Source organism: Protopterus annectens, chromosome 6.part0 (assembly GCF_019279795.1).
Source record: "Protopterus annectens isolate FY-2018-M chromosome 6.part0, PAN1.0, whole genome shotgun sequence".
NCBI classification, from domain to species: domain Eukaryota; kingdom Metazoa; phylum Chordata; order Ceratodontiformes; family Protopteridae; genus Protopterus; species Protopterus annectens.
The window spans coordinates 522737528-522756482 of record NC_056737.1 but is presented as its reverse complement, the minus strand read 5'-3'; the positions used below and the strand labels follow the sequence as shown (position 1 = coordinate 522756482).

Here is an 18955-nt window from a genome sequence, read left to right as displayed (position 1 = left end):
CCCAACAATCTTTTTCCAGGAATCAATGAGATACTGGGAAAATGTGGTTCAGAAAGTCACAGGGGCCCTTTCCAGGACAAATATGGTGGAGGTTCCACTAGTTGTGGTGGTGGGGACTCCAGCGATAGATACCGCCATCCTGGCAAAGGAGACCTGCAAAACAGAGGGTCCAGAAATTTCTTCTGTGACAGGCCCTTCCAGCATTCCTGAATGAAGACCCAACTGTCCACCCTCTGGAGGCAATCGGGGGTCGACTGTCCCTGCACCAGGGAGCCTGGCTAGAATTAACGGATACCTGGGTGCAGAGGATTATATCCAGACTCTATATAATACCATTTTCCCAATCACCTCCAATATCAAAAAGATTCTCCAATGTTCCACGCAGAGGGAACAACCAGCATGTCAAATTCAAAAGCTGCTAAACAAGAGCGTCATCCAAGAAGTAACACCAGAATTAATAGAATCCGGACTTTACTCAAGATTTTTAGTGCCAAAGAAAACAGGGGACTGGAGACCAGATCGAACCAACTTAAATAAATCAGTACAGAGAACCAAGTTTCGGATGGCCATAGTTCAGTCCATAATCCTGTTCTTGGGAAGAGATGATTGGATGCACTCAATATACCTTCAGGACGCATACTATCACATAAAAATGAACAAGCACTCCAAAGAGTACCTACGTTTCCATCTGGAAGCCAGTCATTACCAATTTAGAGTCTTGCCCTTTGGTCTCACCACAGCCCAGAGGGTGTTCACCAAATGCATAGCAATAGTAGCAGCTTACTTGAGACTGCAAGGATTCCACATGTTTTCCTAGCTCTACGACTGGTCATTACTGCCCCAACAAGGCATCAAGTGATACAGGTAAGAGATCACTTTTCTGCACGTTCTCATCTAGGAATCACTGTAAATTACGAAAAGTCTCTCTTAAACCCAACTCAAAACTTGGACTTCATAGGAACACATTTCAACACATAGACAATGACTGCTTCAATGCCCCATTCCAGAGTTCAGACTTTAAGATCACAAGTAAGGAAAACAGTCTGTAGCACTGAGATTTCTGCCCGCTTGGTACTTCAAGCTCTAGGAGCTATAGCAGCAGCGATACCTCTAGATGCTCTAGGCAGATTCCACATGACGATTTTACAGTGGATGCTAACCACTCAATGGTCAGTTTTCATCACTCAGAGTTGCAAGAGAAATCTCAAGTGGCGGATTCAGTCAGACCAGGTTCTACAAATCCGTCCTTTCACTCTTCCCAAACCCAAGGCCATAATGACCACAGATGCTTCCCAGCTGGGATGGGGAGGTATTACTTGGGAAAGATGGTTTAAGGCACTTGGTCCACTGTGGAGGCCAATCTGCACATCATCGTCCTAGAGATGAGAGCAGTACTTCTCATCTTGCAAGCCTTTCAAGACGTTCACTACCTAGGAACAAATGCAATCCGAATGGACAACCTGTCAGTGGTCTGGTACATCAACAAACAGGAAGAACAAGATCTTAACCCCTTGTGTCGCTAACAGTACGGCAATGGGCAATCTCATTCAATCAACCATTCTCTAGTTGCAACCCACATTCCAGAGACAGCCAATGTGTTAGCAGACAAGTTGAGCAGACATATTCTTCTGCCTCATGAGTGGCTCCTCAACCCAAAAGTGAAAGACATGATTTTCCATCAGTAGGGTCAACCTTGCTGTGATCTCTTTGCTTCCCCACAGACAACAAATGCAGCAGCTGCTTTGCCCTAATTCCCCCCACTAGGGGAGTCACCAAGGGATGCTCTCATTCACAATTGGCCCCCTGGTCTCCTTTATGCCATTCCTCCATTTCCTCTGATCACCAAACTTCTACAGAAAGCTGCAATGTTCAAAGGCAAAGTAATACTCATTGCACCCTAATGGCCTCGACAGATTTGGTTCCCCTTCCACTGGCCTCACTTGATTCATCTGCCATGGATTCTGGATCCAATTCCAGACCTCGTGTTTCACCCAAAAGGAGTGGCCCATCTGAACTTATCCAATCTCAGGCCGACTGCATGGATTTCTCCAGTTCCATTAATAGCCAGACTGTCTGTCTATGCTCTCTTCCCCAGTCCGACACATCCTCTTATTTTTCCATAAGCTATCTTCTCGAAAGCTGTATTCCAGTAAGTGGTAAACATTTTCTTGCTGGGCCCGTCAAACTGATTCAGACCCTTTTTCATCTCCTTTACTTGCTATTCTTGAATTCTTACCTATAATTTTCAAGGAAAGAGACAGCTCATCTACAGTCAGAGTACAGCTAGCAGCCATTTCAAATTTCCATATGGGTTCTGACAGAGTCCCTGTTACTTCACATAAACTATGAAAAACCTTTTTGAGAGGTTTGAGAAGTACTCTCCTTTTAAGACCCCCGTTCAGAGATCCAACTCCTCTCCATAGGACCTCAGTTTGGTACTGCAACAACTTATTAAATCTCCCTTTGAACCTGCAGCAAAATGCGATCTTAAGTACATTTCTTGGAAAACTATTTTTCTAGTTGCCATTACCTCCGCCAGGGGAATTTCATCATTTTTCTAGCAAACAAGATCTGAGGTAATTGAGGGAGGTGCGCTGTGGGTAAAGCAGTTGTTCAAGAGCTTTTGTGATCGCCATGAGCATTCCGATGGCAAAGTCAGATCCAAACCCAAAAACTGAGGAAGAATGAAAATGGACAACACAGATGGAAAGTTATGGTGAGTACATAACTTCTTTTGTTTTGACCATCAAGGAAAAAGAAAAAGTATGAAATGAATAATACTATTTCCCATGAAACCTGGCAATATGCACTGCGCTTAGACACCACTTACAGTGTTTTTTCAGATATGTGCATATTACAGAATGGTTCAACTCGTTTCCATGTTACCAAGTAAACTCTCTTTTCTTATAAAACAGCCTTGTATTTATGTAGCAAATTAATATTAACTTGTTCTTGATTAGCTAGTTAGAGAGATGGGAAAAGTACTCAACTTCTCTTTAATGCTGGATGGAGAAGTACTGGCCCTGCAAAAAGACCATGTAATTTATGTAATATGTGGAAGTTCAGTGGGAAGTTTACTTATAAAGGCAGAGAACAGCAGCGTGGAAAAAAATGATCTTAATGGAACTCCTCCATTTACAGGAGAGGACACAGTGACAAAAGACCTGATTTGGACTTTTAAAGTCTCTCCTGTCCAGGAAGTTTGTGAACCATAGGACAGCATCTCGGCTGACGCCATCTAAGATAAGGTTTATTAGAAGATTATGATCAATTGCTCTAAATGCTTTTGTCAGATTAATGAAAACTACTCCTGTTAAAAGTCCATGTTCAGGTGTTAAGGTGGCATTCATCAATGAAGGTATACAAGGTTATGATTGTATCTTAGTCTGACATGAACCTGTGATGATGTGGTAAGAGGAAGTTATATTTTTGTGTATAGTCTAGTTTTTCAAAGATTTTGTCCAGGTTAGACAAATTTGAGACTGGTCTAAAGTCTTTAGTGCATTCAGATTTGGCTAATTTGTGTGTGAGGTTTTGTTCAACCAGTACAAAACAGCATGTCAGTAGATACTGAACTGGCGTGCAGGCTCTCTAAACTAGTAACTTCTTGACAACAGTGTCTACTCATATGGGAAAGAACTCAAATGGGTCTGTACGTTCCATCTTCTTTGGGACTAGTTCAAGTCCTGACTGGAAAACAGAATACACTCTTTCTGCAATTTCCCTGCTAAACATGTTTTGCAAAACTGGCTTTGACACAAACATGAATGTTCTGGAAACTGATAATATTGTTCTGGCAGGAACTCTCTTTGTAATCCAAAGTCAAAATCTTAGCCAATATGAAGATTTTTTTTCACCAGCTGCTTTGGTAAGGAGATCTCCTATTCTCCACCTTCAGGAAGGATCACCAAGACGTAAGAGACTAAGGGAAGATGGCAGTGGAGACAGAATGTGTGCCCCCATCGTTCACAGGCAAGGCGATGAATGAGTCTTTTTGTCAAAAAGAGAAAACACTCAAATAATTTTTGTGTGTAAGATAGTGCATTCCCACTAGGGTTCCTAGTACCCCTACCAAACAGTAGTATGATGTGACTACATTCTTAAGGCAGAAAAGCAACCTGTAACTCTCTTTATACAAACATTAACATTTTAAGTGGCTTCCTATGAAACCCATAACCGTGACTCTTGTAAATTCAGAAATTTAAATGTGATTGCACAACAAATACATCATCAAAATTTGACGACCTATCATTAAAGTGTTTTACAGAAGGGTTCTGACTCTCATTGCACCTTCTGTTGTTTCTACTTGAGACACAGTAGGAATATGATGAGATTCCACAACCTCAGATTTAGTATATATTCCACATATTCAAACAGTCTCAATCTAAGGAATTCAATACTGCTATTTTATCAGCAGCCACCTGTCAAGTGTTTACCATAGTAATAGAGGTTCAAGAAAAGGTCAGCATGCAACAAACGTCATAACATTTGGGTTTATCCTGCATTTTGTTTTCTGGACAGATTTCTTCTTAATAGTTAAAAGTAGGAATCCATAGATTGCAATTGTGTGTGGGGGTGGAAAAGAGAGGGAAGATTAATATTACAGTGATCTCTCTCTGAAAATACACTGTTATGGTAATCAACTTGCATAACACTTCCCTTCTTCAAGAAGGGTCACTACTATACTTCTCAACTGTTCAGATTTTCAAAGAACATCCAGGTTTCTCGCTCATTTTTTGGTCTGTTCTTCATAAAATTTGTGTTTTTTCTGGCAAATCACCTGGTATAGAAGTCACTAAATAATGATATACATTTGAGTTTCAGACTTCATATCCTTCAGCCAATCCATGCTAACACAAATCCTGTGATTTTGACAACTTTCTAAGTTTACAAGACTGATATACAAAATCTGTCCTTATTTTTGGTCCTTCGTCCCCCAATTATTTTAGGCTTTGTCCAGACTTCCTACACCAAGAGGCTGACAGGTATGGTCACAAAAACTGTAAATATTTTGATAGATTCTAAAGCAGTGCAAAGTCAGACATGGGAGCTGGAGTTACAGGATGACATGATATTATACTAGTGTTGTCATGTTATGTTCAAGATAACCTACCAGCTTTAACTGCTTAGTAAAAATGTGGCCTGTATGTATGCTATAACCTTAATATATTGGATAGGCACACTATTACAGGCTTTACAACTACATGGTAATGTTGCCAATTACATAATATAAATAGCAGTGCACAAGTTAGATAAGTGGAAAGGCAATAATGAGGGACAATCATAATAAATAATCTTCTCTGTATGTGTTTAAGAAATGGTGAGCAATGTACAGGACCCCAATGTGCAATATTTAGATTTCAATGAACACCCATAGTGGCAGTGAAAGTCTTCTGCTTTGAGAAACTGAATGCAGGGACATTAGATTAGTATATTAACAGAAGGCGTACAAGAAATTTGACTGACATTTTGTACACACTAGAAAATCTAGAACTAATGCTGTTCTTCCATACATAATTATGTCATCACTATAATTTCTTATCTTTTTTAAACCTTGTATTATTTGCTCTGAGACATCCTGAAAAATTTCTAAGGTAGCAAAGCAAAAATATATCATTCCCTTTTTAAACTGCTTGAATTTTTTTTTTTTGTGTGGACCGCATATATAATGTAACCATTGGTTTGAAGCTAAGGCATAATGCTTTGATTCCCTAAAGCCAGTTTATAAATTCCTGCACCATTGCTATAATGGGATAATGCACTTACTATGGCCAAGGCAACCAGAGCTCAAAACAGCAGCTAGGAGTTGACGGTGCTGGCAGTGAGGATGGACAAACCCCATATTTGGTGGGTGCACACACACTGATGCATCCTACCAACTGAACCTGGTGGGGGTTGGGTAATGCAGGAGCACATTATTCAAGCAGGGAAGGACTTTGGAGGTAAAAAGTTACATCAGCTAGTTTACTGCACTTCCTACCCTAGGATGACATGGGTGTATGCAGGAGGTGGGACCTTAGGAATAAACACTTTCTTATGAAGCAATGTGAAGCTGCCTCAGGGCACCTCAGTTTCCTCTTTTACCCTGAACCTAAGTTGCAGCCAGTCCCCATGGGAAGCTAGTCATTCTGTACAACCAGTTAATGAAAATAAGCCTGGGGGGGGGGGGCAGATGATGGTGAGCTGTGGAGAGCCAATAATGATGAAAAAAGTTGGATTATAAATGAAAAAAATGAAAATTATGTACTTACCATAACAATAGATCCATGTTGTCTGTTTCTGTCTGGTTCAACCTATGGGTATCTGATCCAACTCAAATCCGATGCCGGCCAATTTCTAAGACTTCAGCTCAGTAAGCTCTTCCTCGTCTATGTGTAGCCCACACTTCACCAGAACTACTTCAGATCTAGTTTGCCCCCTCTTCTCTCTTTAAACTCTCAGAACTAGAACTTGGGGAAGAAAGGCCACAAGGTAAAAAAATAATGTAAAAAAAGAAAGCGGGCTCCTTGGTCGATCATACGTGAGGTAACAGACAGCGAAAAAGGCAGGGGCAGGTAGGGGGAAGGTTTAACCAAAAGCAAATAGGCAACACAGCTCTATCATTATGATGAGTACATAACTTTGGTACCTGATGTTTTCTTTTTCATCTGATTTCAACCTGTGGGACAGAGCCTCCAGCCACTTAACACTCCGTAACACTATAGGGAGGTTTCATGGAAGGATATACTGCTCAATACTGTGGAACCAAACAAAGCCCTACAACTGGAATGGATATCCAGTTTGTAGTTGGACACAAAGGTGTGATAACCCACCCACGCCACAGCTGCACAAATGTCACTCAAAGCAGCTCTGGAGAAAAAGGCTGCAGAAGAAGTCAAATCTAGCTAGAATTACTTTTGGATTTGACACACAATGACTTTCCCTTCAAACCATACTCAAAGAAATTAAAATCAGAAAGCCATTTAGACAACATAACTTTGGCGATAGGAACATCCAACCAAGACTTGGAGAATGAGACAAACAATTGATTAGATTTTCTAAAGGATCTTGTCCTATCCAAAAAGAACAATTGCCAATGAACATCAATGCAATGCAGAAGATATTCACCCTTGTTAGAAAGCTGAAGAAACAAACCAGCCAAATACTCCCAAATGTTCAAACTGGAGCACCAAGCAAACTGTAGATAAAAAAAACAGCAGAACAATCACAACATTGGTAACTTCTTTATTAAAATTCATAAAAGGATGAGCGCTTTCGCATATTACCATGCTTCATCAGATCACAATACTAAGCAAAATGCAACATGTTTATAACTAAACAGCCTATCAAAAGAGTAAGCAATTAACAATGGGTCTGTTAAACCAAGTTTCATTCATCTTGTTTTAAGCTTCCTCCCTTGCATGACAGGCTTAATACTGACACTACCATTAATACCAGGAAACCTGTAGGCCTGTAATCGAAAAATCCATTTTCGTTCCATTTGTTCCAACTGATTGTTTTGCCCCCTCCCCCCAATATTATGTTGTAAACATTGCATAACTCAAACTAAAATTGTGTTATGGATAGTCTAAAATATGCTTTGCCAAAGCATTATTCACGTTCTTAGTCCTTATTTCATATAGGTACCTGTTTACCCTGTCTCGTAGCCTCTGTATGGTTTTACCTATATAGAAACATGAGGAGTGGTTACAGGTAGCCAAATAAACCACATACATTGTGTTACAGTCAGCATAAATTTATTAGAAAGCTTGGGAAAAAAAAAGACTGGCAGATGAATGGACTAATTCAAATTATTTTCTGATACCACCTTAGGCAGAAGAGAAGGGTTCTGGTTTGAGGGACACTGTCTTGATGGAAAACTGGATAAGGAGGGACAACAGAGAGGGCCTGCAATACTGACACATGCTTGGCAGATATAATGACCACCAAAAACAGTCTTCCATGAAAACAACTTCAGATCAACAGCAGCATAAGGCTCAAAAGGAGGCACAGCCACCACTTGAAGCATAAAAGGCAAGTCTCAAGGTAGAACAGGGTCTTGTACAAAAGAACGGAGTAAAAGAGCTCCTTTAAGAAAAGCTTTCAAGATCTTAAGGGCATCCAATGGCACATTATTGCTACTGATGTGAAAATTAGAAGTAGCTGCCAAGGGCACTTCAATAGGGGAGTAGCTAGACCCAGAATTAAACACACCCACAAGAAAGTCCAGGATGGCCTCCAAAGGTGCAGAAATGGGGCCCAATTCTTGAGAGACAACCCACACAGCAAAATGTTTCTACTCACTAGCATGTATCTTTCCAGTAGATGACTTTTGGAAAGAAGTTAAGATGTGAACAACTTTGTCTGAAAGCTTGAGATTCCTGGCCATCAAGGGAATTGGAGAAACCAAATGGTTAACTTTAGCATTCAAAGACTGGGCAGATCCAAGCCCACCTTGTGAGAAATGAGATCCAGGACCCAAGAAGGGTACCTCAGCAGTGGCCAAAGGGAGGGAAACCACACCTAGCAAGGCCAAAAGGAAAAAATAAGGATTACAGTTGTTCTACAATGGGCCACTTTCTACAGAAACTTCCATTACCAGTGGGGTCAGAAGATAAGCACAGACAAGACCCAAGGGCCTGGCATACTATAGAGCATCGCTGGGTGACTGCCCCTGAGAAGGAACCAAGGCATAATAGCTGCTGCAAATGGTGATGGATGGAAAAGGGAAAAGGTCGCAACACAGAGTGTCACAGTGCTGAATAATCCAAGCGGCAACCCTCAGATTCAGGGATCACTTGTGAGGAAGGAGAATAGTCCCGCTCAGACTGTCCACTAAAATACTGGACTTCTCTGGGATGTGCACTGAAATCAGAAACCACTGAGTGAAATTGGCACATGACCAGATCCTCATGGCCTCCCAACAAAGAATGAAGATCAGACCCCCCCCCCTCCAATTTGTTCAGATACCAAATTACTGACATATTTTTGGTCTGGAGAGAAATCACACCCTTGGGGAGAATGTCCTGAAAAAGCCTGCTGTATGAGGCTGGTCAGGTACATATCAAAGAAGGACAACTCATCTCCAAGAGCTGGTGTGCAGCTAGTTCTTTATAATTACATTAGAAATTTTTACACTAGTTCTTTATAATTACATTAGAAATTTTTACACTTGTGTAAGAACATCTTACAGACTGTATAACATACACATATGAAACAGATACATATGGGACATATAGGGGACAGTGGCACTGCAAACCAGTCAGTGATACTGTTAAGTTTGATAATCTTCAGTAAAAGTACTTCTTGACTCAGTCCCATTTTGCAGAGGAATAAAGTCCTGACTACACCCAGACAAACCAAGTCCAACTACGCAGCATGGGTGCTGGAGAGACTATGTGGAGAAGGATGCGAGTAAGTGGCTGATGCTGGCTCATCATTCCCAGGCAGAGGGAGACATAATGACTCACTGCACTGGCAACAAGATCTGTAAGAAAGCATGCTTATCAGTGGCAGCACGAGCAGCTTAGTATGCCCATGCTGTAAGCTGTGTGCTGTTTGATCAGGAGAGTGCATACATGCAGAAGTGTGCAAGTACCTCTGAAGTAAACTACAGCAGAGCCCACAGGCTGCCAAGGGGTTGACGACAGGAAAGTCTGTAGACTGGCCCACTCCCTAACATCTAACTTAAACTTCACTAGAGGATAAATGCAAAAATGAGCATTAGGATAGGCTAATAGATGATTAATAGGATAATGATCCTAAAGGGCCTTTTTAAGCCTAGCTATGGTTCTCAAATGTATTAGGTTATACCACCACTAATTGTATAGGGGATATAACTTGGGCAAAAGTGGCTGAGCATTTGTATACTTCTTTCTAATAGGGACATAGGTGACAAACCAATGGTAACATTATGATTTCCTATCCAGTGATCCAAACTGTGCTTGAGAAAGTGCAGAAGGAAAACTGCTTTCCATGCATGAGAAGCCTATTCAAGACAAGGGGTAGTCTCTGAGACACATAACTGTCCTTCTAACATGCCTTGTTTAAGCTGCAGATGACATTTATGTTCCAGGATCAGGTATTTCTGATACCATTTCTTTTGTGGATGTGCAGCACATTCACAAGTGCTGGATCAAAAAATGCTTTGTAGGCCAAACAGAGATCACCTTGTAGCAGTAAGAGCCTTAGCACAAGGATAAGGCTTTGAAGCAGTCTACGTAGGACATTTTTGTCTAACCATACATTTTTCTTTTTCTGTGGAAACTCAGTGGATACTCTGTTGTAAGTGCCTGGTCAGGTACATATCAAAGAGGGTATTGCACTCAATGACTGGTCTAATGAGGGCAGAATACAATAGAACAATAGTATCCTTGGACCTGGATGCTATATCCTTGCTTGTCAGTTTCATAATGTAGAATGCTTTTCTTACTACAGTACACATAGGTCAAAGTCCAAAAAGTCCCTAACCACAGGGTCAAATCTTACGGGTGAAATATCAATGCAGAAATTTCCCAGGGTGGCTTTCATTCTGAAAGATATTATTATGCATTTTTAGCACTAAGTTTTAAACCACGGCTCTGGCAGCAGTTAGTCTGTGTGGGGCCTTCTTGAAGGATATCTGCGTTTTTGGGGGATTCTAAGACTGCTCCAGTTTGTAACTGTCAGAGAACTTTGTCAGAGGCCTTTCACCTCAGAGAAGTAGATGCAAAAAAAAAAAAGTGGCCCAGGCCCCAAGACCTAGAGGACTCCACTACTGACTGCACCTTGCAGTTGCACTACTTATGCCTATATAAGTTTAGAAACAGCAACATTAGTACTGAGTTCAGGAAAAAAGCTCAAAATATTTTGTAAAAAAGGGACAATTGTGCCACCAAGACCAATAACCTCTCAAACTCCTTAGCACAACAGAAACGAGCAAACGAAGATGACAAGTATAATTAAAAACTGGTCTTTATTAGTATGAACGCTCCACAAACACTCTGCATTTTCATCCTAAGTTAACAGACTTCATCAGATAAATTCACACCCCCAATCCCTGATTTACATATAGTTTCAAACTCTCCCAACCAGTCATTACACAAATTCAATCAAGTAACCCCAGTCTTAATTAACACAACACATACTATAAAACCAAAACCTAAAAGTTTTTTTTAAAAAATTCTCTTCATATATAATGTGTAAAATAAAAATCTTACATAATTATATACTTATTATATCATAAAAATGGATAATTGTAACCATCCTAAAATAAAACCTTATATAATTATAACTTATGACTTACTGAACCATAACTAATGTGGTCTAAAGCTCCATCTAGTGGCTTTTTACAAAAAATACAATAATTTTGCACATATTATTACAGATTCTTTTTAAAAAAACTCTGCCTTCCACATGGTAAACTTTCTTCCTAACCATTATAAATATTAAATATTATTAAAACTAAAAAGTCTCAAAACAAAAAAAAACAGAAAATTGAATCTAAAATATTCTCCCCAAAACATACCGTAATCATTCCACCTTTCAGGGATGAACTTGTAGCTTAGCTGCCCTCAATTATAGTACAGGGGCTATACTAATATTTCCATTAAGCCTAAGGAAACTGTTAGCCTCAAGGCTAAATTTGCTCTCTGTATTCAAATCTTGTTTCCCCAAGGTCCACCCCTTAAATCTACAACTACCTTTTCAATGATGAAAAAAGAAAACTTAGTCCCCATACAAACTTTAGTGCGCTTGAACAATGCATTTTTTTTCATTCTGAATACTGATGTAATAATGCTCTTAAATATGTCTTCTTAATTTACAGTCGGTTTTACCTATGTAAAAAGCCCCACATAAATTGCATATAGCCAAATATATTACCCCTAGAGAATTACAATTGTTGTAAATTTTACCTAGTATTTCTCTTTTCCTACTAGGGATTGACACCTTTCACAATTCATAATGTAAGGACATTGGGAACATGTAACACATTTGTAAGTGTCCACTTGTTTCTTATTAATTACACCACCAGCACAATTACCATGTTCCAACAGTTCCTTTATGTTGTAACTTTTCCTGTAAGCAATTTTTAATGGCTCAGACTTGATAGTAGTCAAGTCCATCAATTCAACAAATGTTTCCCATTCCTTCTGAATGAAATCTTTAACCAATCTGGTATCCCCATTGTATTCCATAATAAAGGCCCAGTCGTATCTATTTTCATCACCAAAGAAAATATAATTATTCTTTAATACCAGTTCCATTAACAGTAGGCAAATCCAAAATTCATTCTGATTTCCTTTGCCTTTCTGGATAAGGGCTTCTTCAAACCATTCTAATCCTTCTACAAGTGGAATTACTGAGAATAAATATTTTATATCAATTGTAACAAAAAGCACATTTTCATTATATTGTTCAGGAGTTGTACTCAAAAGGAAATCCCAGGAGTCCTTTAAAATTTCATTTTCAGTTCCTCATAACTGCTTTAATTTACTATCCAACTATTTAGCTAACGGGGCTGTCTTGGACCCTTCAGCTGATACAACTGGTCATAAAAAGGGGGGCTTTTTTGTATTTTATGTACTTTGGGGATACTGAAAATGGTGGGTATTTTAGGTCTATCATTCTTCAAATATTTGTAAATATCTAAATCAATCACCCCTTCCATGAGGAGATCACTTATAGCCAAATCTATCGTTCAATATGCTATGCTGATCTCATTTTTCGAAACCCTAATATAGGTGTTGGTGTCCCCTAAGATGCCCAAAATATTTGTCTCATATATTATCATGCCCATAATTACTACTCCCCCTCCCTTAACTGGTTTCATCACCCTTACTTTATTGTTGTTCCTAAAATAATCTAAAACTTATTTTTCTTAGTAAGCTTGAAACCACTTTTATTTTTCGGGATTTTCATTTTTAGTTGTTGTGAAGGCTGCCAGCCTAGCTGGACAGGAATTTGTAGATGCTTCTGTCATTTGTAAATAGGGAAGAAGAATTATGCAGTGGTGCTCTTAATGAAAAGTTTACAAATATTTTTATTAAGAAACTGCTCATATAAAACTGGTATTATCGGGGTGAAAATGCTAAACTGACATGATGTACATATAAAAACAGAAGCATCACTAGTTCCAAAATGAAAGAACTGGCAATACTTAACTTTGATTAAAATGAAACATAATTGTTTAAAAATAGGTTACATTTCCATTACTGTAATTAATTTATTAATAGAGTTTGAATTACAGATAAGAAATGTAAATCAGAGAAATTCTTGACATAATTTTTACTCAGAGACTGCTACTGGTAAGAATTCTCTTCAAAAACTGCAGAAAGAGTACCAAACATTTCAAAGGCTTTCTCCCTGCTGCAGGGTTTAGAAATGTTATGCCATCATAAAGGTTCACAGAACCACACAAGCATAGATACGCAAGTATGTTCACCATAAAAGCAGTCATCTGAATAGTGGGATTGTTGCTACATTAATTCATTATTACAAACAGGAAATTAGCCAAAAGCAAGTCAGTTCCTTTGGACTGATCTTTTGCAGCAGTCAAATGCATGTAAAAGTTTGTGAATTCAGTCTAGAATCACTGGGATTACAGATTTCAACAGAACCCAGCAAGATCACAGTGTGCCCTACTAAGCCGCTTTTTAACATATATACCTCCAAGCAAATGACTGAGGAAGGTAATAATCAAATCACACACAATGGGCTAATATTTTGCAATACAATAAAGCCTTTACTAAGTCTTGTCGGGGTTAAGTTACAAAGTTAACTACAAGGAAGGTCCATCAAACTAGCAACTAGTCTACTGGGAACCACCATTCCCTCCCCTTACATGGAGGGACAAACTAACAAAAGCCAGTCACTCACAGCCCCTCTCCCTTACCCAGACTGTCTATCGCCAGAGACACTAAATGAACTTATGCTGTCTGGTTCCACTGGGTTTCATCCTTCCGCATCAAAAAGCCATAATGTGTGTGTAATATATATATATATATATATATATATACACACACACACACACACACACACACACATATATATATATATATATATGTGTGTGTGTGTGTGTGTGTGTGTGGGCGCGCATGCATGCATGTGTTTATCTTGTGATGGGATGATGCTTCTTTCAAGTTTAGTTTAGTTTTTCTGTTTTGTATCCATTGAGTAAAAAGACAGGCTACAGCTTCCCAAGAAAGTGAACAGGAGTAATATGGTAATCAAGAGAATGAAAGAATTAATGTACATTTGCTACTTTCCCAACTTCAGAGAGGCCAAAACAATGGAAAGCTCCAAAATGTAATCAACTAGCTGTTAGGAGAGACTGCATAATCATCTAGTACTTCTGCAAACACCAGCTGCAGTCTTATTCTCTGGGGCTAAATACGGCTGTCATTTATTCCAAAATGCTTGACACATTTATGCATTCACTAAGCCACAATGACCCATGTAAAACTAGCTTAGAGATCTCATTGCCTTCTTCAGGTCAGGGTAAAATAAAGACAGCCATCACAGGAAATTGTTATCACAGTAATCAACTTGTGTACTTCAACTTTTGTTTCAGTATTATCCATAAATACTATAATAATTACCTCTAGAAGACCAACAGCAATAGAAAGTGCAACTCCTAAGGATCGTAAAGGCCTTTTGCCTTGTGGAACAGGCCAAGGATCTCGCTGCAGCTCTCCCAAAAGATCAGTCAAATTCATATCAATTTTCTGCACTGGCTGCAAAAATCTTGAAAAAAATACAAAATTATATATGTTCATCTCAAGTGCACAAACACACGCACCAAAAATAAATAAATAAAATAAAAAAAAACAATCCTCAAAGCAACATTAGTTTAGTCATTAAGTGACTGTACCATGCAGTGCCTAAAGTTCCATCTCCTGTTCTTATAAACATGCTAGCAACAAAGGTGTTACCACAGAGATAAGACAACATGACACATGAAACCAGCTATCTGCTGTTTTGGAACAGTATCCCATAATAAAGCTTCTTGTAAATTGTTCCTGGCTACAATACTCTGTGGGAAGAAATGAAGGATGATTTACTTGAAAAAATTCCTCCACCAAATGAATAGCATGCGACAAGACGGAGTTACCTAACAGGAATGCAGAACACATTTAATTTTTTAGCAAAAACAAGCTGCCTGCATCATGAAAGTACAGCTCTGTAAGATCTTATCACAATGGTAGATGTCCTTCTCTTCACTGTTGCAGTACTCGTTACAATAGGGATCCACTGCCAAAGATGGCCCGACATCCAGCCAGTATACGAAAGCCTTTAGGTTGCATTAAGGTATGCCATACATATGCTCCCCGCTTATAGCATAGGGCATAAAGGTGACATCTGGACGTACCATCCTCAGGCCTGAGAGCCTCAGTATGGATGCCAGTCCAAGGAAAAAAGAGGTAACCAGAAAATCCAGAACAGAAAAGAACCAGGTGGAAAGAGATGAATACTGCAACAATGAAGAGAATGACATCTACCATTATGGAAACATCATTTCGCTGTTGCAGTATTCTTTACAATAAGAAGAGTGCAAAACGTCAGGAAGAAGAGAGGGAAGAGGCTGGACCAGCAGAATCCTGCAGGAGCCCGTGGAGAATGGCTCTAGGAAAGCCAGTTCTAGCTCTGGAAATCACATCCAACTTACAGCACTTGATGAATGTTTGCACAGAAGACCAGGCAGCTGCCTCAAAAATAGTTAGTATCCAAACCCTTGAAAACGACACCAGAAGAAGCCACAGCCATAGTAGAATGGGCCTTAATGGAAGAAGAAAGGCTCTTGCCACGGAAGACATAACAAAAAGAAATTGCTTTGGAAATCCAAGAAGAAACAGTTTCCTTGGAAACCGCCAAACCTAAGAATATAGGATAAAGGAAATAGAGCTCATCAAATCCAAATAAAATCTGAGTTGTATGTGCACATCTAAGGTGAGCAGCACCTTTTCACTAGCAGACTGCGGAGAAGGGAAAAAATGGGCACATGAATAAGCTGATTAACAGACAACTCATTCACACCTTGAACGTTATGGTAGGTACATATCTTCTAAATGTTAAGTTGTCAATCTCGCCTTCATTCTTGCTGGATGGGACCGCGTCCCTAGCACCTGTATCCCGGGTGGCTCAATGGAACAGACTCTTGAGAACTGTGGAACCAAAACTGGCCCTATCTCTGGAGGCCAAGTCCAACTTGTAATGAGAGACAAAGGTATGGGGCGTAGCCCAAGTAGCTGCTGCACAAATGGTATCAATGGGTAGTCTATCCTGAAAAGCTGCAGAAGTGGATAGACGCTGAGAAGAGATCGCCCACTGCCAAAGTCTGAGAGCTTCTCGACATAACGGATAGGACCTGGTCCCGCCCTGCTTGTTGATGTACCAGACTACAGACATGTTGTCCGTCTGTACTGCAATAGTCCCCGTGGGAAGAAAGTCGTTGAGGGCTTGCAACGTTAAAAGCACTGCTCTCATCTCCAGGACATTTATGTGCAGATGGTATTCTATGGGTTGCCACGTCCCGTGGACCATCCTGCCCTGATAATGCCCCACCCGATCAGAGAGGCATCCGTAGTGACTGTGGCAACTGGAGGAGGGAATAAAGGGTCGGCCCTGATGAAGAAGAGGGAAGATATCCACCAGTTCAGATGAGCTCGGCACGATTGTGTTACCATGATTTCGTGCCTCATCGGGAGATGAATAGCATCCACTGCAGAAGACGCATGTGGGCGAGCCAGAGGTAGAAGAACAATGGCCGCAGCCACAAGACCTAGAACCTTCAGTATAAATCTGGCTTTGATCTTGTTGCTTTGCAAAAGAAGCCGAACAAATTTTGGATGTCCAGAATTCTTTGATCTGTTAGTCTGACTAACATTTTGACGGTGTTTAATTCTGCGCCTATAAAGGTGATAGATTGGCAAGGCAGCAGAGTAGATTTTTCGAAGTTTACTGAAATTCCCAAACTCCTGCAAAGCTGTAGAGTGTAGTCTCTGGACTGAAGAAGCTGACACTTGGTGGTGGCGGAGAGGAGCCAGTCGTCCAAATAGGGAAAAACCTGGAATCCTCGGCGTCTCAGATGAGCTGTGACCACTGCCATGCATTTGGTAAACACTCTGGGGCTGAAGTGAGGCCAAGGGCAGGGCTCTGAATTGGTAATGACTGGTCCCTAGCCGAGCGGAGAAACCTTCTGGGCGTCTGTGAATCTTTATGTGATAGTCGCATCCTGAAGGTCTATAGAGCACATCCAGTTGTCCTTGCCCAGAAAGGGCAGAATGGACTGAAGCGTGACCATCCGGAATCTTGCCTTCTTGACAAATCTGTTCAGATTGCTCAGGTCTAATATTGGTCTCAATCTCCCGTCCTTTTGGGGACCAAAAGAATCTGGAGTAGACGCGGATCCTACCTGGTCTGCTGGCACAGTCTGGACGGCTCTTTTTTCTAGGAGCTTTGAAACCTCCTGTTCTGCCAAATCCCTTTGACCGGGTGAGATGTCTGGAAGGGATTGTAGAGGAAACCGGATTTTGTAACCCTCGGATATAATCGACTGTACCCACATCTCTTGAGATAGGGATTGCCAGGCTACTGGGTACAGCGAAATCCTTCCCCCGACTGCCTCCAAGGGTGGACAGTCGGGCAACACCTCAGGGATGCTGAAAGGGCTTCTCAGGAAGAGACTCCCTGTTGCCCTGGTTCTGAGGACCCCCCTGCCTCTAGGGCGTCTATTATTGTTACCCCTCTGCCTCTGGGGTAAACTGACCACGTGTGTCCGTGTAGCTCCTTGGGCACCACATCTTTCTGACCCTTGGGGTATGGTCTAGAAGGAGTGGAAAACTGGACTCCAACGGCAGAAAGAGTTTTACCGTCCTGCTCACACCTGGTCAAGGTATCCTTCACCTGAGGTCCGAACAAAGCCGAACCATCAAAGGGGTATTAGTGAAGGATGCCTTAAAGGTCCAAATTACAAAGCCGCATCCAGGCTTGGCGCCTAAGAGCAACTCCTGTGCCTGCAGCCCTGCTCGCTCCATCGGCCGCATAGGATATGAGCCGCATGGAGGAGTTAGATATAGAATTCAGGATTGCAAGCTGCGAGGCAATCTTTTCCTGAGCCCCAGCAGCAGAAGGATCCTGGACTACTTCACCCAGTTCCTTGAGAACATCTCGCTGAAGCCTGGTGAAGTGACAAAGATAATTCAGCATAGCAAAGGTCGCTGAAGAAAACATCCGCTTTCCATACCTGTCCATGGTCCTAGAATCCTTGTTAGGAGGATGGACAGGTACTGAAGGATCCGCCAGTTCCTTCTTAGTGGCCGCCGCCACCATAGCATCCACAGAGACACCCTTGGAAAGGAACTGTTTGTCCGAAGGGGCCGTCATGAATGTGGGTGGTCTCCTGGCGACAGGTTCCACAGAATCTGGAGCCGAGCCACTACCTGCATCAGTGGGTCAAAGGTGGAGACACCCAGGAGGTGGAGAGTCAGGATCCAAAGCCTCCAGGTATACCGACTCATCCTCGGAGGGGTCAATGGAGGCCACCTCTGTTTGAGGAGCTCAAGGATGTCTGAAAAAGAGACATCCTCAGAGGGGGACCGGGAACCCTCCAACTCATCTAAGTCGGTATCAGATGTAGTAGACTCAGGGAGTCTGTGTGTTTCCTCTTACTCGCCCCTCTCTTCCGGGGTTCCCCTGCAGGATCAGGAGAAACCGAAGAGGAGGAAATTCCCAGTGGGGAAACCTGGGGCGATGGATCCCTGGGCCTGTGAGCAAGAGGTTGGCAAGAGGCATCTGCAGGCACTGAAGAGGGAGGAGCTAGAGGGATGGACCGTTGACCAGGCTCAGAGGCCAGGACACTCTCATCACCTCAAAGGCTCCTCTCCCGGGAGGCCGGAACACACCCGCTCAAGAAACAGGAATGGCCGGCTCCAAAGAGAGGCTCGAGAAGCGAAGCCCCGAGGAGAGCGGGTCGGACAAGGGTCCGATGCCACTAGCC

The 18955-nt window shown here is 41.4% G+C and overlaps 1 protein-coding gene across 1 annotated transcript in view; it reads right to left on the bottom strand.

Moving 5' to 3' along the window:
* The window catches only part of SEC23A (SEC23 homolog A, COPII coat complex component), a 1400163-nt gene that overhangs the window by 821099 nt on the left and 560109 nt on the right, over window positions 1–18955 (bottom strand). Inside the window, exon 7 of the mRNA XM_044074240.1 lies at window positions 14559–14703. Coding sequence (XP_043930175.1) covers window positions 14559–14703 — 145 coding nt within the window. The remainder of the gene's footprint in view (window positions 1–14558; window positions 14704–18955) is intronic.